The 25,534-nt window shown below is 42.5% G+C and overlaps 1 protein-coding gene across 9 annotated transcripts in view; it reads left to right on the forward strand.

Annotated features, from left to right (window-relative positions):
* The window catches only part of LOC121650788 (putative uncharacterized protein DDB_G0271606), a 61,392-nt gene that overhangs the window by 29,087 nt on the left and 6,771 nt on the right, over window positions 1-25,534 (forward strand). For 8 of the 9 annotated variants that reach the window (XM_042002524.1, XM_042002530.1, XM_042002531.1 and 5 more), the window contains 9 exons: window positions 2,646-2,699; window positions 3,765-3,812; window positions 3,947-3,994; window positions 7,915-7,959; window positions 8,397-8,444; window positions 8,607-8,654; window positions 9,270-9,311; window positions 15,573-15,620; window positions 16,019-16,066. In XM_042002524.1, coding sequence (XP_041858458.1) covers window positions 2,646-2,699; window positions 3,765-3,812; window positions 3,947-3,994; window positions 7,915-7,959; window positions 8,397-8,444; window positions 8,607-8,654; window positions 9,270-9,311; window positions 15,573-15,620; window positions 16,019-16,066 — 429 coding nt within the window. The remainder of the gene's footprint in view (window positions 1-2,645; window positions 2,700-3,764; window positions 3,813-3,946; window positions 3,995-7,914; window positions 7,960-8,396; window positions 8,445-8,606; window positions 8,655-9,269; window positions 9,312-15,572; window positions 15,621-16,018; window positions 16,067-25,534) is intronic. The other variant, XM_042002529.1, reaches the window with a different exon arrangement.

The following is a 25,534-nucleotide window of genomic DNA, read 5'->3' on the forward strand; positions in this document are numbered from 1 at the left end:
TTATCCCCAGCACAGAAAGAGAACCAGTATTATTTGCATCACAGATTCAGAAACAGATTATCCTCAGCACAGAACCATTGATTATCCTGAGCACAGAAGCAAAATTACCCCCAGCACAGACCCAGAGTTATATGCCGTGCAGAACCAGAACTAGAGTTATAACCAGCAAAGACCCAGAAATAGACTTATCACCAACAAAGAACCAGATATTCCCCGTACAGAACGAGTGTTATCCCCAGTAAAGAACGAAAACTAGTTATCCCCATTACAGAAACAGTGTTATCAACAGCACAGGAAGAGACCCAGACTTATCCCCAATACAGAACCAGAACCAGAGTTGTCCACAGTACAGAACCAGTGTTATCCCCAGTACAGCACCAGAGTAATCCCCAGCACAAAACAACAACCACAGTTTTCCCCAGTACAAAACAAGAACCACAATTATCACCAGTACAGAACAAAAGTAATCACCAGCACAGAACAAGAACGGGAGTCATCACCAGAGTTATCCCCAATACTGAACCAGAGTTATCCCCAGTACAAAACCAGACATTTCCCTAGTACAGAACTAGACTTATCCCCATTACAGAACATGAACCAGTTATCTCCAGTACAAAACCAGGGTTATGCCCAGCACAGAACGAGAACTAGTTGTTCTGAGTACCCAGTATCACCAACACAGCATGAGAACCAGACTTATCCCCAGCAGAGAACAAGAGTTATCCCCACAGAATCTGATTTATCCCCAGTACAGCACCAGAGTAATCCCCAGCACAAAACAACAACCAGAGTTAACCCCAGAACAAAACCAGAGTCATTCCCAGTACAGAACGAAGAAGATTCATCCCCAGTACAGAACCATAGTTATCCTCAGTACAGAATGAGAACCAGAGCCATCACCAATACAGAATGAGAGCCAGTTATCCCCAGTACAGAACGAGACTTACCCTCTGTACAGAACTAGAACCAGAGTTATCCCCATTACAAAACTAGTGTTATCCCCAGCACAGAACGAGAACCAGAAATATCCCCAGTACACATTCAGAGTTATTCCTAATAAAGAAGGAGAACCAGAGTCATCCCCAGAACAAAACCAGTGTCATTCCCAGTACAGAATGAGAACTAGCATTTTTCTCAGTACAGAACCATCTTATCCACAGCACAAAACAAGAACCAGAGTTATCCCAGCACAGAACCTGAGTTTTCCCCAGTACAGAAAGAGAACCAGCGTTATCTCCAGTACAGAACCAGAGTTATCTCCAGTAAAGATCCAGAGTTATCCCCAAAACAGAACCAGAACATAGGTTATCCTCAGAACAGAACCTGAACCATACCTTTTCATCAGCACAGAACCAGCGTTATCCCCAGCACAGAACAGAGACCGGAGTTATCCCCAGCACAGAACCGATTATCCCCAGTACAGAACCAGAGTTATTCCAAACGCAGAACCAGAACCAAAGCTTTTCCTCAGCACAGAACCAGATTTATCTCCAGCAAAGAAACGGAACCCATTTTCCACAGTACAAAACCAGAGTTGTCCTCGGCAAAGAACCAGTTCTCCCTAGTATAGAACCAGAGTAATCCCCAGAAAAAAACAGGAACCAGAGTTATCCCCAGAACAAAACTAGTGTTATTCCCAGCACAGAACGAGAACCAGAAATATCCCCAGTACACATCCAGAGATATCCCTAATAATGAAGGAGAACCAGAGTTATCCCCAGTACAGCACCAAAGTATCCACAGCACAAAAGGAAGACCAAAAACAGAAAGATACAGAGTTATCCCCAGTACAGAATGAGAACCAGAGCTATCACCAGTACAGAACGAGAACCAGTTATCCCCAGTACAGAACGAGAGTTATCCCCAGTACAGAACTAGAACCAGAGTTATCCCCAGAACAAAGCTAGTATTATCCCCTGCACAGAACGAGAACCAAAGTTATCCCCAGTACAGCACCAAAGTAATACCCAGCACAAAGCAACAACCAGAGTTATCCCCAGTACAGAACCAGAGTTATCCCAAACACAGAACCAGAACCACAGGTTATCTGCAATACAGAACCAGAAGCATAGGTTATCCTCCGCACAGATCCAGAGTTATCCCAAACAGAGAACCAGAACCATAGCTTATTCTCAGCACAGAACCAGAGGTATCCCCAGCGAGACCTGGAGTTATTCCCAGCACAGAACTAGAACCAGAGATATCCCCAGTACAGAACCTGACTAATCCCAGCACAAAACATGAACCAGAGTAATTCCCAGCACAGAACAAAAACCAGAGTTATCTCAAGCACAGAACAAGAACTAGATTTATCCTTAGGATAGTCTGGTTAATTCTTCATCTTTTATTCTACTGATCTGCTCAGAAACAGGAAGAAAACCAGAGATCTTTCAAACAAGGATACAGTACTTATACTCACTTGAAATATAAAATATTCAGTTTATAAATTGTTCAGTATTTCCACGCAGAAAAGATTAAATTTCTAACATCAAACAATCACAGAATTATAATTTATTTACATCTGCGAAGCCATTTCATAAATTTCTTTATTTAAGCAAGCAATCAGTTAGCATCAGTATTCACTCTGTTTACCTACTGACATATAGGAAATAAGTTTACATTAAAAATTGTATAAAACTCTACAGATGTGCTCTGGAATACAAGGGAGAACACCTGACATCACCAAAGGTGCAGCAAAGGTGCAGTACATGGAACAATCTAAAAACCTAACATCTTTTTATTTAATTTGATTTATTTTACAACATATTAATATTTCCATAAATCAGAATCACAGCTGTTAAGTCATCACATTTATTTAATTATTTACAGAATCTGTGAAATTGTTGTTTCTTCAAACCAAAGCAGTTATCTCCAGTACAGAACCAGAAGTAGAGTTAGCCCAGGACAGAACCAGGGTTATATTCAAGACAGAAATAGAATTATTTCCAGAACGGAACCAGAACCAGAGTTGTGCACAACACAGAACCAGAACCAGTGTTATTCCCAGCGCAGAACTAACCTTCTGAATCACTTTGTTAAGTTGATCCGACTGATTTAACAACTCCCTCGTAGCCATGTAAAGTCATCATAACAAGTTTTGAAGGAGTCCAAAAAACGTGGAGAACTCACTTGAAAAACACAGTCTCAGAAGCAGCATGAAAAATCTTCAAGAAAAATCAACTTGACAGTGGTAAAGTTATTTAAAAATAAGTGGATTGTATCCAAAAAATTAAAAACATTTGGTTGGACCTACTACTGTTCGCTGTCACTATGCGGTACATTCTGAAATGGAATGATGATGATAATTATAATAAATAAAACTGACGTCATTGACATTGACATAACGCTTAAGTACTATTTCTAAATAAAATTTGAATAATTTGGATTGACAATAAAACACAAAATATACTGATCCCACTTGTAGCTGGTTGCTTTCCATGAGAAACCACACTAGCCCATTTGCTGCTGGCTCCCACCTGCTTCCTATTACAGTATCCTCTGATCCGTGGTGCACTTCCTGCTGTCTATGATTAACAAAATAAAAGCCCAACAAGAGGCATAAGGACTAACAAAATAAAGACACTCTTTCTGTGGGTCATTTACTGTATAAGGAGTGCTGAGAGAAAGGGTGGCAAACATGGCTGTTTCCTGTAGAAGTGGTGTGCAGAGGGTTCCCAGTACAGATGGTGTGGACAGTGTTCACTGTACTGGAAAGTGATTAAGTCTGGGATCAAGTCAAAATTTTTTATGCTTTTCCTCTACAGACGAGCTCCAGAACAAAAGGAAGAAAATCCCTTATCACTCAAACAAAGGTAAGATGCAGATATTCAAATTTTTTTTTTTTAATTAAATTTGATAAATTGCATACAAATCACTGGATTTAGTGATAAACCAGTAATCTAATGGGATTTAGCCACACTAACATTTCTGAATTTTTTCTCTACAGAAGTGACCAGATGGAAATGGTTCAGCAAAAGAACCAAGATGGTACAAGGTAAATAATAGGGACAGGTATTTTAGGTGATTTTTGAAGTTGACTAGTCAGGCCTTTCAAAATTGATTAGTCGTGATATCATCATGATGTCATCAGTAATGAAATAAAAATACTTCATCTCCAAATGGAAATTGTAAAACGTGTATGAGATTTTATTTTTATATTGTGTGTTCCATAAACAGGTGTTTTTTACATGTTCTATATTTAACATTCTGTGGGCTCTAGTGTCCTTTTTTATCCACTAAGTAGATGAGAAAGTGGGTCGGGGAGACATTTGGGATCAAACCTAAGTTGGGTGTATTTATATAGAGTAGTGGATGCTATGCTACATGAGCTAAATACCACACCCAGAAGAGAGTTATTTACATAAATATACAGTTAATTTCCTTGTCTTTCCATCTGGTCTTTTTCCTTCTGAAGCAACATGTCTGAGGGTTTAATAAGGCCCAACAATTTTATTTGCATAGCACATTTCATGTACAAGACAATTCAAAGTGCTTTACATAAAACATGACAAAAGGGCGCAGAGAGTAATACAAGTGAATAAAAAAAAAAAAAAAAACAAAGATTAAAAGAAATAAAATAAATTAAATGCCCATAAAAACAGAAAAAAAGGCTAAAATGAAATAGATAAAATGCAAGAAATAAAGTTCCAGTTTGGGGAAAGACCGTTTTAAAACATGAGCAAGTTTAAAGATTCCAGCTTAACAGAACCAGATGCAGATCTGGACTCTAAATAAAAACTAGTGAAATGCAGCAGAGAACAGGTGGGTCTTTAACTTGGATTTAAATGAACTGAGTGTTTTAGCTGATCTGAAGCTTTCTGGGAGTTTGTTCCAGACATGTGGAGCATAGAAGCAAAACGCAGCTTCTCCATGTCTGGCTCTGACTCTGGGGACTGATACAAAACTGGATCCAGATAACCTGAGGGTTCTGGCAGGTTCAAAATGGGTCAAGAGGTCACTGATGTATTTTGGTCCTAAACCATTTAGAGGTTTATAGACCAGCAGCAGAACTTTAAAGTCTATCCTCTGACAGACCGGCAGCGAGTGTAAAGACCTTAGAGCTGGACTGATGCGGTCCACTTTCTTGGTCTTAGTGAGGACTGGGGCAGCAGAGTTCTAAATAATCTGCAGGTGTCTAAGTGATGTTTTAGGTTGAACCTATAAAAGCACAATTACAATAATCAAGCCGACTAAAGATGAAAGCATGGACTAGTTTTCCAGGTCCTGCTGAGACATCAGATCTTTTACTCTTGATATATTCTTAAGCTGATAGTAGGCTGACTTTGTGATTCCCTTAATGTGTTTTAAAATGTTAGGTCTGAGTCCATCACTACACCCAGATTTCTGGCCTGGTTGGTGGTTTTTAGGACTGAGTCCATCCCTACACCCAGATTTCTGGCCTGTTTGGGGGTCTTTAGGTCTGATGAGTCCATTGATACACCCAGATTTCTGGCCTGGTTGGTGGTTTTTTAGGTGTATAGACAGAAGCTCTGTGGTGACCTTTAATCGTTTCTCTTTGGGTCCAAAGACAAGCACCTTAGTTTTGTTTTTGCCTAACTGAAGAAAGTTCAGACACATCCAGTCACTAATCTCCTCAATGCATTTACCAAGAGCCTCTACGGGGCCTCAGTCTCCTGGGGACATTGTAATATATATCTGTGTGTCATCTGTGTAACTATGGTAACTAATGTTGTTAAACTTTACGACGTGTGCCAGTGGAAGCATGTAGATGTTGAACAGAAGAGGGTCCCAGGATGGAACCTTGGGGAACTTCACATGTAATTCGTGCCTGCTCAGATATAAAGTTACCTATTGACACAAAGTAATTTCTATTCTCTAAATAAGTTTTAAACCAGTGTAGTGCAGTGCCAGAGAGGCCCACCCAGTTCTCCAGACATGAGTAATATATTCTGGTCAACTGCATCAAATACAGCACTGAGGTCCAGTAAGACTTGACAGTAAGAATTGACATTTTTCCATCGTCTGTATTTAAACATGTCATTAATGACTGGTCAGAGCATCTCAGTGCTGTTGTGCTGTCTAAAACCTGACTAGAAGACATCATAGCAGTTGTTTTGAGTTAAAAAGTCATTTATCTGATGAAAAACGGCTTTTTCCATGATCTTACTTAGAAAAGGAAGCTCTGAGATCTGGCCTGTAGTTGCTCATTTGTGTCTAGACTATCCCTTTTTAGCAGAGGCTTAATTATAGCTGTTTGTAGAAGCTCTGGGAAGATCTGTACCAGATCTGGCTCCAGAGTCTCTGAGACCTTTGTAAACAAACCTGTGGGCAGGATGTCCATACAGCAAGAGGAGTTCAGCTGATGTAAGATGTCCCCCAGATCTTTGCTGTTAATGGGAATTAACTGTGCCATGGTATTTAAACTGGTTTTCATGGACACAGTATGTCTCCTGAACCTGCTTGTCTGATATTCTGGATTTTGTCTGTGAAGAATTTGGCAAACTCATTGCGGGCCTTGGTGGAATAAAGTTCAGTTGCTACGGACAACGGAGGGTTTGTTAACGTGTTGACAGCAGAGAATAAGGCCCAAACTTTATGACAGTTTCTGCTAATAATGTCAGAGAAACAGGACTTACTTGCATTCCTCAGGTGTAAATTATAAGAGTAAAGTTTCTCTTTATACATGTCATAATAAACCTGTAGATTTGTTTTTCTCCATCTGCGCTTGGCTTTCTGACACTCTCTTTTTCCATTTTTCACCAATGTGGAATTTATCCATGGAGACTTTTTCCTTCCAGAGATAACCTTCACCTTAAAAGGAGCAATAGCATCCATAATATCTAGCATGTTAGTATTAAAACTAGTGACAAACTCAATCGTTAAAGCCCCTGATAGGGCAAGTGTTAAAGAAAAGACCTGGTTAAACATCCCACTTGTGTTTTCATTTATACACTGTTTTGTGATCACCTCCATTAAGACATTTGTGTGAACAGGAACTGTACACTCAAAAAAAAACACAGTAATGATCAGACTTGGAAATGTCCAAACCCTTCAACACCAGTAAATCTAAAGTGTCTCCTTTAGTGTGTGTGGGCTCTGTTGAGTCAGCCCAACATTGTCCAGACTGTTACTCAGGTCTTTAGTCCTTTGTCCTGAGGGTTGTCTACATGGATGTTAAAACAACCAACAATAATTACACAGTCAGAATCTCCACAGATTATAGCAGCAGGTCACTAAAACCATCAGAAAAAGCTGTGCAGTGTCCGGGAGGCCTGTAAATCTTTAAATACATTATTTTAAAATAGGCTCAAAAAAAGAACCATATATTCAAAAGAAGAAAAACTTCCAGGAGATAACTGCTTACACTGAAATGATTTATTAAATAAAACTGCAACACCCCCAACACTCTCTCTTGTCTGTTGTCCTTGTCCTAGGGAACAGCGTCTGTTGCTTTTCTTTTTCTCTCCAGTTTGTTGGATTATGGATTAGAAAAAAGTTCTATGTTTTTACAGAATCCCTGGTTGTCAAGAACCAGTCATTGGAGGGAATTTATTCAAACATTATTTCTTAATTCTGTCAACATAATTTAACAGATGAAAACAGTTCAACCAAAGAACCATGAGGGTACGAGGTAAACATCTGATTTTAACTTTTAGATGTCAGAGGTTTTAATCCTCTTTAGATTCTTGTATAAAGTCTGGAAACAACAACACCAGTAAAATATAACACAGTGGATCTTTTCTATGGTAAATTCTACAGGATTAATGCAGCAGATCTCCGGTGTGATCAGACTAACAACAATCATATCTAAATGAATCCAGTAACATAACTTATATTGTTTTTATGTCTGCACCAAGTACCACAGCATTTTCCTAATGATGTGAACCTGTTCACTCATATGGCAATAAAAAAACCTTTCTGATTCTGATTCAGTTTCCATCTTTTATTCCACAGATCTGCTCAGAAACAGGAGGAAAACCTAAGATCTTTCAAGCAAGGGTACGGTACTTACACTCACCTGAAACATGGAATTCCAGTTTTTAGACCATGTTTAACCAAGTTGAATGGTAAATGGCCTGCTAACTGTACAGCACTTTTCCAGTCAGCTTGACCACTCAAGGCACTTTACACTGCATGTCAATTTACCTATTCCCACACACTTATAACCCGATAGACACATCTGTGGTTTAGAGCCAAAGGATGTCGTTAGCCTGGAATCGATCCATGGATCTTCCGGTTGGACGACAACTGTTCTTCCTCCTGAGCTACAGCTGCCTGAATGAAATAATTTTAATAAAACATCACACCAGTTAAAACTACATAATAATACTGCAAATAAAATGAGCATCAAACACATTTTATGACTCGAAGGACCAAAACCACTGGTTTTAATAATAAATGTGAATATTCTGGTATTTATTCTGAATTCTCACTAGAATGGAAGAGATTGAAGTCATTCAACAACAGCATCATAACTTGATCAGGTAACAAAAATAATCAACTTTTAAACCACAGAAGAGTCTTTATTTCTATTCTAGATTATTTTACTTCACTTTAATGAAGATTGAAAGAATGTACAGCATCCTTTGTCTTTCTTACAGTATGAGATGTGAGGAGTTTGTCATGCTTTATATTTTCTTCTACAGATCTGTTCTACAAAAAGATGAAGAAAACCTAAACCTCCTCAAGCAAAGGTATGGTGTGCACGCTGAACTGAAATCAGTTTTATTAATTTATCTCATGATGAGAAGCTCATCCTTTAGTTAGGGTTAGGGGTTAGAATCAAACATTTCAGCATTTCAGCTGTTTTATTACAAGTAATCCAAGGTTTTCTTTCCAGTTTTTGGGATCTAAATAGTTCAGAATTTCTTCTTTTAATAGAAAACTGGTTTTAATCGTGAACACAGTGTTGGAGATGCTGACTAACAAAAGCGAGATGTGAACCAAAAACAAAAAATATATTGGGTATATACTGTCTGCAAGGAAATAAAACAAGGTAGGTAGGGAAGGTGGAAGTCATCTTCATTATGTCACCATGCTATGACACTTAGATCTCCATAGAGACATCTTCAGATAGTTCTGTTACCCTAGAATCTGCACTGCTATCAATACAATACCTACTACATAGAACATTGTGTTTTTGTATTGACCCTACCAGACTATATAACATGCAGATGGTACATGTTTGTAACTCTCAGGAAACTAAAGTGCCAAACATTTTAACATCATCTGGTTTCCCGTCTGAGGCAGGTCTTTTATTCATTATATAACGGCATTAGATTGTTTTCATGTTATCTTTTACTCCACAGATCTCAAGATCCAACAGAGCAACCAAAATCATTCATCAAAAGGTACTTTAGATCAGTGGTTCCCAACCTGGGGTCCAAGACTCCGTAAGGGGGTTCCCCAAAGAGCACAGGGGCTCCCTGACGCTTTGAACATTCAGAACTGTTGTGATTAATGTCCACAATTGTTAAAGGGTTACATCTAAAACATACAGGGCAGGGGGTCCTGAGGACCTGCATTGGAAAACATTAATCCAGCCTGGTTTCAGCACAGGGGTGGGCTGGGGGTCCAAGGCTTTTATTATTAGCATGAAGGGGGTCCCCGAGGAAAATAGGTTGAGAACCACTGTGTTAGATAATAAATATACATACAGTAGTAGCGGTTTAAAAGTTCCCATCCAAGCTGAAAGCCAGCCGAATACCTGCCGGCTTCCAGCCCAGTTCCATTCCAGTTCCAGCCAGCTGCCTTCCAACTTCCAGCCGCCAGAGAGGCCCCCTCCTTCTCCTGGGAGTGTCGATGTTTTAATCAAACTCCACCCATTCCTTGTAATATAGGGTAGACCCAGAAGATGGCGCTTCTCTCACAGACTTCTCATCGCCCGTAGTCTGTCAGATTTTATCTGAATTTACACTGACCGGCAGAGGCGCCACTCAAAGCACCTCTGATGGCCAGTCACAATTCATAAAAATGCATAAAACTTAATACATAATCATCGTTTGACGTGGAATGTGAAATTGTAACATGCTTGTGCGCTGCCAATTGTTTTATTCAGAAATGAATGCTAGTAGGTTAATAAAACCTTTCAAATACTGGATCACAGCCCCTAGCTCTATTCTCAATAGGATGTATTTATCATACTGATTAATCTTTTAATATTAGCATTATTAACATAGACAAATCAGATTTGGATCAAGCAACACAGAATCTGTTTGAGGTAGCTAGGAAGGGTTATTTTATTCTCATATTATTTATTTCACCTCCATAAGAAGACAGGGCGACAGATAAAAGCCCCACGCAGGATCGGAGATAATTTCTTCCACTTCAATGTGTCTAATCGCGGGGGGACATCCAACACTCGCTGTGCTGCGACTTCCTGCTCGCCGGGAATCCCGATTACGTCACCCCTCCAGGTGGGCTATTCCCCGACACGCTCTGATTACCATTCCAAAAGGTACTGTATGCAGCCCCCAACTTGAACATGCGCCTTCTTCAACATTCGCACTTGCTCCAGAAAATTACCATCTCTTAGGCTCCTCCACCACCACTTTGACTGTGGATTGATACGTAAATGAGCCGCAATGAGGCAGCTGAACAAGTGACCCAGTTTTGTGATTGTTGCACATTGGGTAAAGAGTGGTCAAACGAGTCCAGTTTGTGTTGTCATGCTACCAGAAATTCAGTAGGCTAGTCGGTCCTAATGCAGTGAATTTCCATGTTAATGTTGCCAAATTCAATAGCATAGCAAGAGATGAAAAAAGAAACAACGATATTTCTTCAACATGTTAACCAAAATATTTACCTCTTAAAGCATAAACCAAGTATTTACAACAAGCAGTGTGCTTTTTAACGTTAACGTGTGCCATAGCCTACTGCACCGCGGTTCCTCCTTTCAAGTCTTCTTTTTTATTATATTGTTGTTTTATCATCTGAATATACTACAACAACACAGAGAAAATATATGAAAGTTTATTTTACGCTGGTATTTGCGCAGCAGAGTTTTCTGCCGCCGGATTTGTAGTCCAGGAACGGAGAACACAGCTGCTGCCAGGAAAGGTGGATTACATTTTGTTAAAGCACAGCAATCTCCGAGTAGCCTATTATAAATACCCTCTCAGTGGCAAAATAAAACACACTGGTCTGGTTTAGTCTTCACTCTGAAATGGTTCAGTCAGAGGAATATAAAGCTGTTTTAAAAATGTTGAGCAAGCTTAAAATAAACAGTCATAGGCTATCTATGTGTTTTAGATTAACACAATGATAAAACAACAATAGGCTATAATAATGGAAAAGAAGACTTGAAAGCAGGAGCAGCGGTGCAGCATGGCAATGATGCGTTAATGGCTCGGGTCGCGGGTTAAACATCAGTCTGGTTCGGATTTAAATGGAATAAATACATTGGTGACGAATCGGGTTCGGGAGTCATTCTAACGGGTTAGAGCAGGTATGCGTAGCAAAACGGAACCGTGCAGGACTCTGCTCTAAGCAGTTCAGACTTGGTTGACCTGGAACCATTTGACAATAAAATCTGGAGCCATCCTGCAACGCGCTCGCTTAGGCGTCCAGTTAAACCGTGTTTATTCAACCAGTCCCTACTTCATTGCATTCATTCTTTCCTCATAGCCTACGTGCACATTTTTTTCAAGATTGTTTATGTCAGTTTTGTTTTGGAAAATGAAAAAGGAGTCTTTGCGCAGAACTTATAACATTTTTCTAATCTTGCCACTTGCCTATTTTATTATTGTGTATTTTTGTAATAACATGTAAATTCACTGCATAGGAACCAACTAGTCTACTGAATTTTGTGTGACAACACTAACAGAACTGTTTTGACAATGCAACAATTACAAAACTGCGGCTCATTTACTTTTCAATCCATAGTCAAAGTGGTGGTGGAGGAGCCTTGGAGATGGTAATTTTATGGAGCAAGTGCGAATGTTGAGGAATTTAGCCTTTGTTCAAGTTGTGGGCTGCATATATGCAGCCCACAACTTGGTATACCTTTCAGAATGATAATAAACAGAACAAGACACACCAAACCAGGAGCTAAGACCACGAAGTTCAGCATCATGCTTATCTATCTTTGGCGTTTTTACACCAACATTTTTATACACTGGATAATGATAATAATTATCGATTAAAGTCACGGATAAAACTGCTGTTGTTAAAACACACCCATCTCTTACAAAATCTAAAATGTAAAACAAAAAAAACAACAAACAAAAAATCTGGATCACTGTAGAAATATCTTTATTCATTGCTGATCATCTGGCCATTGAAGCGTTTTTATTTGGAATTGGGAACGAATATTTTCCACCCTGTTATATTCTGTTCCACTCTGTTATGTTCCATTCCACCCTGTTAGTAAGGTGTTTTTTAATTTTTTTTTTTTTTTACTAAAATCATTGAGGACTGTGAACCTTGTTGCACCATATTAGGAAGTGAGGAACATTAAATTGATTTTGCTTTTCTGTTCCCAGGTCAAAAGGAATGTAATTATCTCTCATTTGAAATACTTGATTATGCTTTCCTTCTTGCCTTTGTGGAAACAGAAACGTGATAATCTCTCACTTGAAAGCAAGCTGGGCGTACAATAGTGTGATGACGATGAAAACTCACATGACCAATGCTCAATAAAGGGTACATGAAAATGTGAGAAATGGTCAAAAGCACAAATACCGTTTGTGGTGAGTGAAACTATACAGCACAGTCCCTAGCTCTTTTCAAGCACACTCCTCCCCCCAAGGAGTATGCTTGAACAGCTAACGGCAGGTAATGGCTGTGTTTACAAATGTAAAGGTGCTAATTGTTGGCCATTGAATTGTTAATTTCAAACCGGGCAGCCTTTTGGTTGTACTCTGGGCATGGTAGAGGGATAAGAAATCTCTGGGTTTTCTAGTGTTAAACACTGGAAGCGCCGCCAGCGGTCTTTTGATGACCGCCAGTCACGCTACCATGCTTATAGTGTATTAAAAACTAAACGGCTGAACCTGGTATTTTAGGACTTTTATTATATAGTTGTTGTCTATAGTTTTACCTGCTTACTTGTTTGGAAAAGTAAACACATCAATATTTACGAGCAGTTTAGCACGTCTAAACTTCCACAGAGCCGCTCAAGGAGACTCTTTCTCAGCCAAACTGTCATATATCACGGCTATGGAGTTTTAATAAATGGCCGCCCTACTCTGCTTCTGATTGGCTGTAAGATCACAAACCCTGTGTGCTGATAGGCTGCTGGTTCCTGTCATTCCTACCAGCCTTTGCGCATGTGCCTGCTTCAGACAGCGGGCAGGCAGCTGTCCCACCGCTGAGACACAGTTGTATGACGTTTTATCACGTTTTATCACTAGATCGCTATGAATAAAATCCAGGGACACTTCATTTCACAGTATAAACCATTTATTTACTTATCTACTTAGGATAATAGCACTTTGAGGCCTAATTCAGAATATAGGTTGGGCTGGGTCCGGACTTTTGTGATCCCTGCTTTACACATTATCAGTATTATGTTATTTTTACCTGCCGATATTACGTTATGATTTTGTCAATATTCAGTTATGCAGCAGCTGTATCAACCCCCACTGTGAATAACTTACGTTGCAGTCAAATGACCGCTGGCAGCGCTCCTCAGGATGTTTAGAAAGCTCGCTGCTAGTGACATTCACCACTTAGCCGACTTGAGGAGGTTGTGCTTTGCCTCATAACACCATTAGCTACACATGTCGGCTTTTTTGATACATTTATTTGACGCCATTTTCAAATCAAATAATTTTTTAAATGTTGGCAAAAATGCAACAAATGAGCGACACAGCTCATTATAAACTGTTTAGAGAGCAGCAAGATCAAATCACTGCTCCTCCCCGTGGACAAAAGAGGGATTGCAGCTGTTTTTTTACTTGGGCTGCTTAGGGGCAGAGCCTCGCTGACGACGTCATTGCGGGGGATTACATTACCCCCACAGACCTGTGAAGGATCGGCCAAGGATCAGTCAAGGACCAGTCAAGGACCAGTCAAGAACCAGTCAAGGACCCATCATGGAAACAGGGGAACTTTTAAACCGCTACTACTGTACATCCAGGGGCCTTATTTATCAAGCTTGCGTAGGAGGAAAAGTTGACTATAAAGTCAACTTTTGTGATTTATCAAAACCAAACTTGACGGGAAAAATGTTTCTGCCTTCACGGCAATTCTGACCCAGGTCTATGCACAGAATATGGGAAAACAGGAAATGGTGACACCAACGGCAGAGAATAAAATCAGGGAAAGGCTGTGAAATGTAAGACATTTGTGCACAATCCACTATTACCGTTCATTCTACATGTTAGATATTAAAGCTGTTTGCATAAATGAATAAGAGCGCACGCTTGGAGAGACAAAACAGGGTTTTCAGGAAAAATGGAGATGATTTTAATAAGAACCTCAACCATTAAAATATGTTCTGTTATTGTGAAACAAAACTTACATATTATAAAATACATTCAGCTAAATAAGTTGACAGTTTGCTGCCAGCATGTCAGAAAGTCATTCTGCAGAGCGGGATGCAGACTGGAGGCTGGAGGTTCTAGGAGTGATGCACTGCTAATGAAACACTTAAAAAGTGGATTTCCTTTTATTTATTTATTCTTACACAATGCTTTTTTTTTTATTTATTTTTTTTTGTCCCAATTTCTGTCCAGACGGTCTTTATTTCCTACAACTCCTTGGCAATCTAGTTAATAGCAGTGATTGTGTCCCTCTGCACCACCCACCCAGCTGGAGCGCCCAGCAACTAGAAAGAAATATTATTTAACACTAAATAAATTGCTACCGATCTCAGATGTATCTGTACATATTTATTTTATAAATTAAAATGAAGGACTAAATTACCGGCATCAATACTGTCATTTAGCAGACATTTTTCTCCAAAGCGATTCACCAACTTCGGTCTTCCGCATGGGAGACGAATGCCCTACCGACTGAGATATCCTGCCATGCATTCCTATGCCCCTGGGGTGTCTCGCCTTCTGACACCGTGATGACAGGATCAGCCACCTGCTGTCACTATTCTGCCTTTCTGACACAAGTAATGCCCATGCCGTGGCCACATTTTTATGTTTTTCAACTTGGTCCATTATGATCTCAGTCTCACATCCTAAAAAATTCCACTTCTTAACTATTTTTCCATCCCAAGATATCATGCAAATGATGTGATGAATATGTATCATAGGCGTCCACCTGACCATTTATAGCCACCTTGAGGGTGTGGGAAGGCATTCCATCACGTGCGCCTTCTTTAGAATTTATTCAGATTTATAAATGGAAAAAAGCATTGGACATGCGTGCGCACGCTTTTAAAAATCTGAAAGTTGAAGAATGTTTTATCGCACACTCCACCTGTAGTTTGCTTTGCTACGCAGTTTGATAAATGAGACTCCAGAGTCGGTGGCCCTGATGTACACAAATAATATCCTTCTATGATTAATCACTATTTTAACCAGTATCCGTTTACACAGACTAAATCTCAGGTTATTTTCTGACAAAGTTCAATGTTTTATTTAAATTACTGGTTTTAATAATGAAGCAGTGACCTGAATTATCCAAACTGACATTTCTGTGATTTCTCTCTACAGAATTGAATATGTGGAAGGTTATCAACACCACCACCATAATGTTATCAGGTAAAAATCTGATTTCAGCCTCAGAAGTCAGAGTTTTTATTTCTTATGTAGACTCATGTGGACGTACAGAAAGATTAAATTCACCAGTTTCCTGCACACTTCTCTGTTTTTAACGTTAATGTGGCATCAAACGGTGTAGAAAGAGCTGCAAAGGGTTACACTGTGGTGAAAATATCTTTACAAAGCTCCTCACACCATACCAGCCTGTGCTCAGCATTTATTTCTACTTCGGTGTCTGCCTTCTTTTAGGGTGAAATCTGTTTTCTACATCAGATTAAACAGCCTGTAAAATGTGATGGATTCTTCCAGGAGATCCATCTGGTCTGACATAAAACGTTTGTTGAGTCAGTGTGTTTGAAGTTTATTTAGCAGTGTGAAATCTTTTCCATACTTTACAGATCTGCTCTGGAACGAGAGGAGAAAAACCTGGAATACCTGAAGCAAAGGTACTGTTCACACTGTCAGCTTAACATGGAGTTCACATTCATTCAGGGGCAACCCCTGGTCGCCCTTTCCCTCTATTAGGCTGTCTGTTAAATAAGTAAATAGGTTAAGTAAAAGACACCTGAAAGAAGGAGGTCTGGTCAAAGGAGACTAGAACGGACCCTTCTGGTCACCATGGATAAAACTGTGTGTGGAAAGTCTCCTTTCTGCAAACCTGAATCTGGTGATAGAACTTGGGCAACAATGCTATGAGGTTAATGAAATGGAAGGCTTCTCCTCTCAGCTCAGCTCTCTGTTCACCACAACAAACCAGATCAGATCATTATTGCTGATGAAGATCCATCTCTCCACCATTATCTCCGTCCTTTCATCACAACCAACAAGATCCTGATATATTTAAACTACTCTGCTGGCTCCCAACCTGGAGCCAGAACTCTAGCTGTTTCTGGTTGACAACAATGTGGAGCTGAATTCACCCTGTCTGCTTCACAATCACCTGTAAACCAGTCCAGTGTGTGGTGAAGAGCTTGGTCTGAGGACATCAATAGAAGCACAGAATCTACAAAAAGCAGGAATAAAATTCTGAAGCTCCCCAACCAGACCAGACCAGACCAGACAGCCTCCTATCCTACTGCCCCATGAGATCTATGAATATCAGCAACAGGAGCAGAGTGACGTCCAACATGATTTGGATCAGCTTTTGAGAGAAAACCTTAAAAAAAAGTAATAAAGAACAGGAACTTCTTCCCACATTATTAAAATAGGCAGGTACTAATTTCCCACTTTCCTAAATAATCAGGTACTGTTCCATACAATTTCTTTATACCTTTCCCTTTAGGGTCTTCTGCTGTGTGTTCTTTGATGGATCAAAATATGACAGACTATTTCTCTCAAGTTAACAATTTATTCATTTACAAAGTATGAGAATGTGCAAATTACAGAGCCCCGGGTCCATATCTATCCCTGGCAAACAGACATAAGAGATGTCCGTCTGCCCACAACAGACAGGACATCCTCTCTCTATCCCTGGACCCTTATATATTACAGCTCCTCCTCCTTTCTATACACAGTTTTGCTGACTAATGGTGCAGTTGCAGAAGTAGGGTCAGCTGCAGTCACAGGCTGACCACATACAGATGTCTACCCCCCTCCTTGTGACATCCATCCATTTGGTGGCTTCTTGTGTTCTGGAAAACAGGGACAAAGAAACCATACACAGACAAACAAGGGATTTCCTCTTAACTCCGGTTGACCTAGAAATTTCCCTTAAGTGTAACATCTCACATGCTGTTTTACTGGCAACACAGCATTAGTCAGCCCCTCACATGTTCTTCTCACATCCCATATGAAGAATCTCATTGTCGCTTAAACACACTAGCACACTGTTAGTAAGTACATGAGCTTAAAGATAAGAGATATTTAATATGATTAACAGAGTAAGAATATGAATGAAAATAAGTAGCACACTTAAGTAATCCCTTGATGAATATCTTAATAAATTTATCTACACTCTGTAGGAGAGCAGTCTGCACTTCTGTACATTTACACGTGATGTTGCACATCTCGTAAAACAAAGCATACTTCATGATGGTTGAAATGTGGTCAGATATGAAGGACACAGAGAAACAGTGATATGAGGTGACTCGGGCATCTGGTCAGGATGCCTCCTGGATGCTTCCCTTGTGAGGTGTTCCTGTCATATCCCACCGGGAGGAGAGCCCGGGGATCCACTAGACTCTTCCTGGTTTCATTAACCACCAGACCTAACCAGCTTCTTCCAGGTTGTGGCCATCCTTTTCTCTGATCCACATGAAGCACTCTGTGCAACCGCCTGCTGTGGGAAACTGTCTCACCAGTGGGTTAGTTCCCCTGTGTTGGACAACAGCAGCTAGTTAACAAGCAGATGGAAGAGTTAACTAGTCAACACAACAAGCTAAGTGTCGACACTTATTAAAAAATGTGATGAGCGACATAAAAAAAAGGCTGGCAAAAAGGAGATAGTTATTAAACCGACTCATAGAGAGAGAATACATCCATATAAACTCAGACAGAGCATCAGGATCCCCTAGTAATGTTCATGCCTGTCCATCCTCAGTCTGGATGAGCAGCTCCAGAAGAATGTGATCCATCCAGGCATAAAACATCACGTTTCAGTGCTTCCATTGTGCTCTGACAAACATCTGGCTGGCATCCCTCCTCTGTGACCATTAGGTCTCATTCTCATAGCATGACTGTTTGCAACCTGTAAAGTCCACATGGAAGATTTTTATAAGATGGCCCCAGATATGTGTGTAGAGGTCTGCTTTAAACAAGGACAGTGTACCTTGAGTTGAACAGAAAAAAAGTTTACGTGCAGCAGCATTTGCCAACAAAAAGCAAAACAATAACCAGCTAACCATGACCCAAGATCAGGAGCATTCCTCGATCAATGGCCACACTATTCCAGAAAGCCTCTTAGACATGAATTCAAACATCCTGAAAGCATCCAGATTGGAGAAGAAAGCCTCTTTCCACTGATCCAGGTCCAGTTCTTGGGATTTTTGTACGATGTTTTGTTGAAAGTTGATGGAGAAAAGAGTGGCAGCTCTGGTTTAAGGCTCAGTCTGCTTAGAAACTGTTGCATCAGGTAAAATTCCACTCAGTTGGTGATTGGCTCCAGAGATCCAGTTTGAAATGTTGAGGAAAGTTTGGATGTCTCTGTCTGGATCTACATCCCAGGGGGTATACCCAGAAGTGGGTTTACTGGTTAGCAATGTCTTCTTATTGGCTGTGAAATAGGTAAACCCCTTGAACTGAGCCTACAGCAATATGGAAATTATCGGCTAACAGAGGAATTTTTTCTAAGGTACAGATGAGAAATTCTGACCAGTCAGAAATTTTTATAGTTTGTTTTCACTTGGACCCGCTTGGGTTACTTCTGCTTATATTTTAATTAAGGCTGTCAAAAATAACGCGGTAACTGTGGTAACTAATTTATGCAATTAATTGCGTTAATACTTTTAACGCATGTGCAGCATGACAAGCCCCATACATCCGTCATTTCTCTTTTTTAACTTATCCTGTGTTCTGTACTGACATGGCTGCCCTAGAGGATCTCTGGTCATCTCTGTTTGTGCAGCAGCTGCTTCCTTCCTCTCCTCTCATGTTGTTCCATGAACCATGACGGCTGTCAGTGATCAGCTGATCGGCTTTTCTCTCTTGCTGCGTGTGTTTATAGTTCAGCTGTGAAGGGGAAAAATAACGGTTCATGGTTCACACTGTGAACAACTTCTCTAACACAGGGTTTGTATTACAGCTATGCAGGGGCAGGTCTAGAAAAATTCTTTTTTTTTTTTTTTTTTTTTTTTTTTTTTTTTAACCTGTCTTGTCCAGCATCGTTGCAAACAGAATGATTGTCTGGCTGCTGTCTGGTGCTGGGCAATTTTACTCTATCAAGCAGGGATTTATACTACATGTATAAAGTCCCTCTTGATGACATGAAAAACTTTATTAAATCAGACTCTTAATGCTGGACTCGACCGGAGGGGACAGAGAGAGAGAGAGATAGAAAAGAAAGTAGAGAGAAGAGGGAGGGGAGAGAGAGGGACAGAAAGGGTGTGGGGAGTGCGGGTGGGGACTTAAAACATTATACAGAAAACCATGTAATCCATACTACTTGCAACATATATAGCTAAGATCATCCTGACCAGTAGGTCATTACACAACTAGTTGATAATAGTAACAATAATAATAATCACAATAATAGTAATAATAATAATAGTAGTAGTAATAATAATAAGAGTAAGAGTAATAATAATAATAATAAGAACAGAAGTAATAAAAAAAAAGAAAAAAAATATGATAATAGATATAAGTGAAACTGTTGTATTCAAGAACACGCGCAGAGAAACCTGTGTGGATATGCTGGAGAACTCAGCCACACGGCGACGCAAAGACTGTGTGGAGACGTTCAGGGAGGAGTGACCATGCAGAGTGATCATGCAGATGCCACCTCACTTGAACAGAGGCCAGAGTCAGGCCAGCGGTCCCGAGACCCAGGCCACCAGCCCCCCCGTAGGCTTCAGATCCCGACCGGTCCACAGAGACGACCACTCCCCCGCCCAGGAAGGCAGCAGCAGGAGACCCCAGCAGGAGCCGCCCCGCGGACACAGGGCACCGGCCCCAGCAGGCCGAGGCCAGCAGTCCCCGACCCCCCCAGGCACCGGCCGCCCGGGACAGACGGGGCAGAGGGCCCGGGCCCAGGAGCGCAGGGACACCCCCCACCCCCACAGGCCAAGGGCCAGCACGCCACCCGGGGGGACCCGGCCCGCCCAGACGGCCACCGCCAGAGGCCAGCCCCACACCCCAGCGCCCAGCCGCACACCCCGAGAACCAGTCCTGCCCCCCCCCCCCCCCAGACCAACACACACAAACACACACACTCTCCTTCCACTCCTCCATTCATCCTCCCACACATACACCATCCAACCCTCACATACTCTGTCCTCCCACACACACACACCATCCTTCCACCATCCATCCTTCCACACACACACCATCCTTCCACCATCCATCCTCCCACACACTCACCATCCTTCCACCATACACTCTCCCACACCTACCCCATCCTCCCACACACACATCATCCCTCCACCACTCATCCTCCCACACATACACCATCCTCCACCTTCACACCTCCCACACACACACACACACACCATCCTTCCACTACCCATCCTCCCACACATACATCATTCTCCTACACATACACCGTCCTCCCTCTCCTACACCAAACATCCACCTTCACGTACCCCATCCTCCCACACACACACACACCACCCCTCCATCACCCACTCTCCCAAACATACACCACTCCCCCACACACACACCATCCTCCCTCCCATACACCATCCATCCTCCTGCACACACACCATTCTTTCACCATCCATCCTCCCACACACTCCCCATCCCTGCACCATACATTCTCCCACACATACCCCATCCTCCCCCACATACATCATCCCTCCACCATTCATCCTCCCACACCCACACCACCCCCCCCTCCCACACACCACACATCCACCTCCACACACCCCACCCTCCCACACACACACACCATCCCTCCACCACCCATCCCCCCACACACACACCACTCTCCCACCCATACACCACCCCCCCCCCCCCCACATACACACACACACACACAAACACCATCCCCCCACCACCATCCTCCCGCCACCCCACGCCGCGGGGGGACAGCCCCAGCCAGGAGGCGAGGAGACACGAGCCAGGCCCCCACCCCCCCCACCCCGCCCCAGTCCCCCACTCCCCACCCCCAAAACAGCACCTTCCCCCCAGGGCCAGCAGCCAAACCCCCCGGGACAGCCCGCCCACGCCCCGGGCCAACGCGACAGGCCACCCGGCCCGCCCCGCCCCCGGGCCATCCATGGAGACAGGGGCGCTTGAAGACCCCATCCCCCCTCCCTCCCCCACTAGTGAGGGAATATATTATGTGCTGTTTGCAATTAAAAAAAAAGAGGGTTAAAATTGGGGGGCAGTAACTGCATTGAGGAGGGGGTGGGGCCACCTGAGCAGTCCCACCCACCTGACCTCGCATGTTCCACCCCCCAAAACGTGTTTGTATGTTGCAAATGTTATTTGTGCTCAGTGACTAAGTGGAATTAAAAGCTGGGAGGCATGCTGCCGCTCGGCGAAGCAACGGGGCCACTATGATGACCCCCCTGCCCCGCCCAGCGCAACAAGCACACCCCCCACGGCCCTACCTGTGTATGTAGTGAAGAGTGGGGAGGGGAGGGGTCAGGAGATGTAGGTCCAGAGGGGGGTAAGCCTCCCCCCTGGAAGACGACCCGCCAGTGGCTTAGGGCGCCCCCGTCCCCCGCCGGCCCCGAAGGGCGTCACAGGCCCAGAGCAGGCACCCCAACCCAGGCACGCCACGAACCCCCCCAGGGGCCAGCCACCAGCCCAAGGGGCCACTTTCCTCTTTCTGAGTGGGAGGGGGGCGAGGCGAAGGAAGGGAACCCCAGGCCCCCGCCCCCAACACCCAGCCAGGGCGCCCCCCAGAGGACACGTCCTAACCCCCTGCAAACGCACACACTCTTTTTTTTTTTTTTTTTTTTTTCTCCCCAGCCACTCACACACACTCTCACACACCTCTATATACCAACACCTCAATACGTGCACATACCTCCACACACACACGTCACGCACATACCTATAAACACACACACCGGTGCCCACATACACACACACTCTCATACCCCTCCATACACATACACCACTACACACACACTCACATACATACCTGCATATACACACAAGCACTTCCATACATACTCACGCCTCCACCCACTCCTTCACTCCTCCACACACACCTCGACCTCCACGTGCACACACTCATATATACATACCTTCACACACACCCACATCCCACATAGACCTCCACACACACACCCGCACACTACTCACACACACACATACACGCACACACCCAGACCTTCATACACACCCACACACACATACAGCACACACGTCCCTCTACACCCACCCACACACCAGCATACCCACAGACACACACACACACACACCCACACACAAACACACCCCCACCCAGGTTCCGGGGCTGCGACCAAGCACCAGGGCACGGACCAACCCCCGGCACGGCACATCCGGACGGGCCCAGCCCCCCCCCAGCAGCGGCAGACCCTCCACCCCCAGGAGCGGGGGGAGACCCGACGCCCCAGAGCCCGGGGCCCCCACCCGGCCCACCCCGGGCCCGACCGGCCACCCGGTCAGGGGCCGACGGACACCGACCCAGGCACCCCGGCAGCCACCCCCCACCGCCACGAGGCAGCCCCACCCCGGGGCCCACCCAATGCCGCCCGCCCAGACCGGAACCCCCAGCCGACCCAGCAGCGGAGCAGCCTAGATCCCCACCCAGGAGACAACCGGAGACCTGAAGTCACCAGGGACCCCCCACCCACATCCGCCCCTATCCCAGCGAAGCCGCAATCCTCCACCTACATTAAGTGATGTAGCCAGTCACAGGGGACCAGAGGGAATGAAAGTCAACTGACTGGTTCCTGGAGGAGGCAGACATTGTCTCAATGCTGATGTGATCTAACAGGAGATTTCTAAACTGCTGGATAGACAAATTGTTCTTATCTTTCCAGTTCACAAGAATAGTTTTCTTTGCGATGCATAAGACTGCGAGAACCAAGTTTATGGAGTTTATTCCTATGTTGGTGTCACCCAGGTCGCCCAGTAGGCAAAGTGTGGGGTTTGCAGGAAAACTACTTTTAAACCATTTTGAGAGATCTTCACACACCTTAATCCAGAACCTTTGGACAGGTGTGCAGGACCACAGCGCATGGATGTAGCTATCAGAGGTGTTCTCAGAGCAGTGTGGGCAGATATCTGATGGTGAAAGGCCCATCCTGAACATCCTGTGTCCTGTATAATGAGTTCTATGGAGAATTTTGAATTGTATTAGTTGTATATTTGAATTCTGAGTCATTTTAAACGTGTTTAAACATATTTGTGACCATCTTTTCTGATCAAAGTTATTAGATAAATCATCTTCCCATTTTGAAGTTGGGAGAGATATCCTGTCTTCTAGCTTTGCAAGTAATCTATATATTTTTGATAATAATTTTGGAGTATTATGATTCAGGAATTCTGCTATTCTGACAGGAAGCTGCAAGTCTAACTGTACAGGGGTATACTTCTTACATATAATTGATTTTAGTTGGTGGTACTCTAAGAATTTATTGCTGTTGATTCCATACTGTGAGACAATTGTGTTGAAAGATACAAAGTTTCCATTTTCTATTATCTGTCCTAACTGTTGTATTCCTTTAGTCTTCCATTGAGTGAAGTTTATCATCTTTTTGTTCTGCAGGATGTCAGGGTTGTTCCAGATGGGTGTAAGTCTACATGGAAAGAGGGAAGATCTGGTTATCTTACAGAATTCCCACCAAGCCATTAAGGAAAAACGGATGTTAAGGCTTTTAAAGCACTTATATGGTTTAATGGTTGAGCTGATGAACGGCAGGTCAGAGATGACTAAGTCCTCACACAAAGCCTGCTCCACATCTAGCCACGGCTCATCCAGATAACTGGGTTTGAGCCACTTGGAGATGTACTGCAGCCTGTTAGCTATAAAGTAGTGATTAAAGTTTGGTAGGTCCAGTCCTCCTCTATCTTTAGTCTGCTGTAAGGTTTTAAGGCTGATACGTGACGGCTTGTTTTTCCAAAGAAACTTGGATATGAAAGAGTCCAGAGATTTAAACCAACTGGTGGAGGGTTTAGTGGGTATCATTGAAAATAAATAATTAACTTTAGGTAGAATCATCATCTTAATGGTGGCAACTCTCCCCATTAGTGAGATGGGTAAGCGCCTCCACCGTAAGAGATCATCTTCTATTGTTTTTAGTAGCTGAACATAGTTTAGTTTTGTTAAATCTGATAATCTGGGGGAAATATTTATACCTAAATATCTAATGTTTCCTGTCTGTATTTTGATATTAGGGATGTTTTGTAGGTCACAGTTGATGGACATGGCTGTAGTCTTAGACCAGTTAATTGAATAATCAGATATTGATGAGAACTTATTAATAACTGTGATTGTCTCAGAGAGTGATGTTTGTGAGTTCTGAAGGAAGAGTAATACATCATCTGCATAAAGACTTATTTTATGTTCTATATTTTTGCCCTGGATTCCTTTAATTTCTGTATTTTGTCTAATAGCAGCTGCTAACGGCTCTATGAAAATGGCAAAAAGTGAGGGGGAGAGTGGGCAGCCCTGTCTGGTGCCTCTCTGTAAGCGGAAGCTTGGAGAAGTTTGATCGTTGGTTTTCACACATGCATTTGGGTTATTATATAATATTTTAATCCACTCTATGAAAGAAGGTCCAAACCCAAATTTGTCTAGTGTTGCAAATAGAAACTTCCAGTTTACCCTGTCAAAGGCTTTTTCTGCATCTAGAGAAATGATTGTGGATTCTAGATTATGTAAAGTAGAGTAATCAATGAGGTTAATTAGTCTACGTGTGTTAGTAGATGAATGTCGACCTTTTATAAAACCTGTCTGGTCCGGATGTATTATAAGAGGGGTTATTTTTTCTATCCTTCTGGCAAGAGCTTTACTAATTATTTTCAGGTCTACATTTATTAAAGATATGGGACGGTAACTGGATGGAAGTGTGGGGTCTTTGCCTGGTTTTAGCAATAGTGTTATATTAGCTAAGTTCATATTTTGCGGTATTTTTTGTTTTTCCTGTATTTCTAACAACATATTATAAAATGTAGGAGCTAGCGTTGTCCAGAATTCCTTGTAAAATTCTGCTGAGTAACCATCTGGACCCGGGGCTTTATTGTTGGGCATATGTTGGAGAGCTTTGTGGAGTTCATCTACAGTAATAGGTGCATCTAAATTTATTTTATTTTCATTTTTTAGTTTTGGTAGATTAATG

This window comes from Melanotaenia boesemani, chromosome 12, assembly GCF_017639745.1.
Source record: "Melanotaenia boesemani isolate fMelBoe1 chromosome 12, fMelBoe1.pri, whole genome shotgun sequence".
Classification (NCBI taxonomy): domain Eukaryota; kingdom Metazoa; phylum Chordata; class Actinopteri; order Atheriniformes; family Melanotaeniidae; genus Melanotaenia; species Melanotaenia boesemani.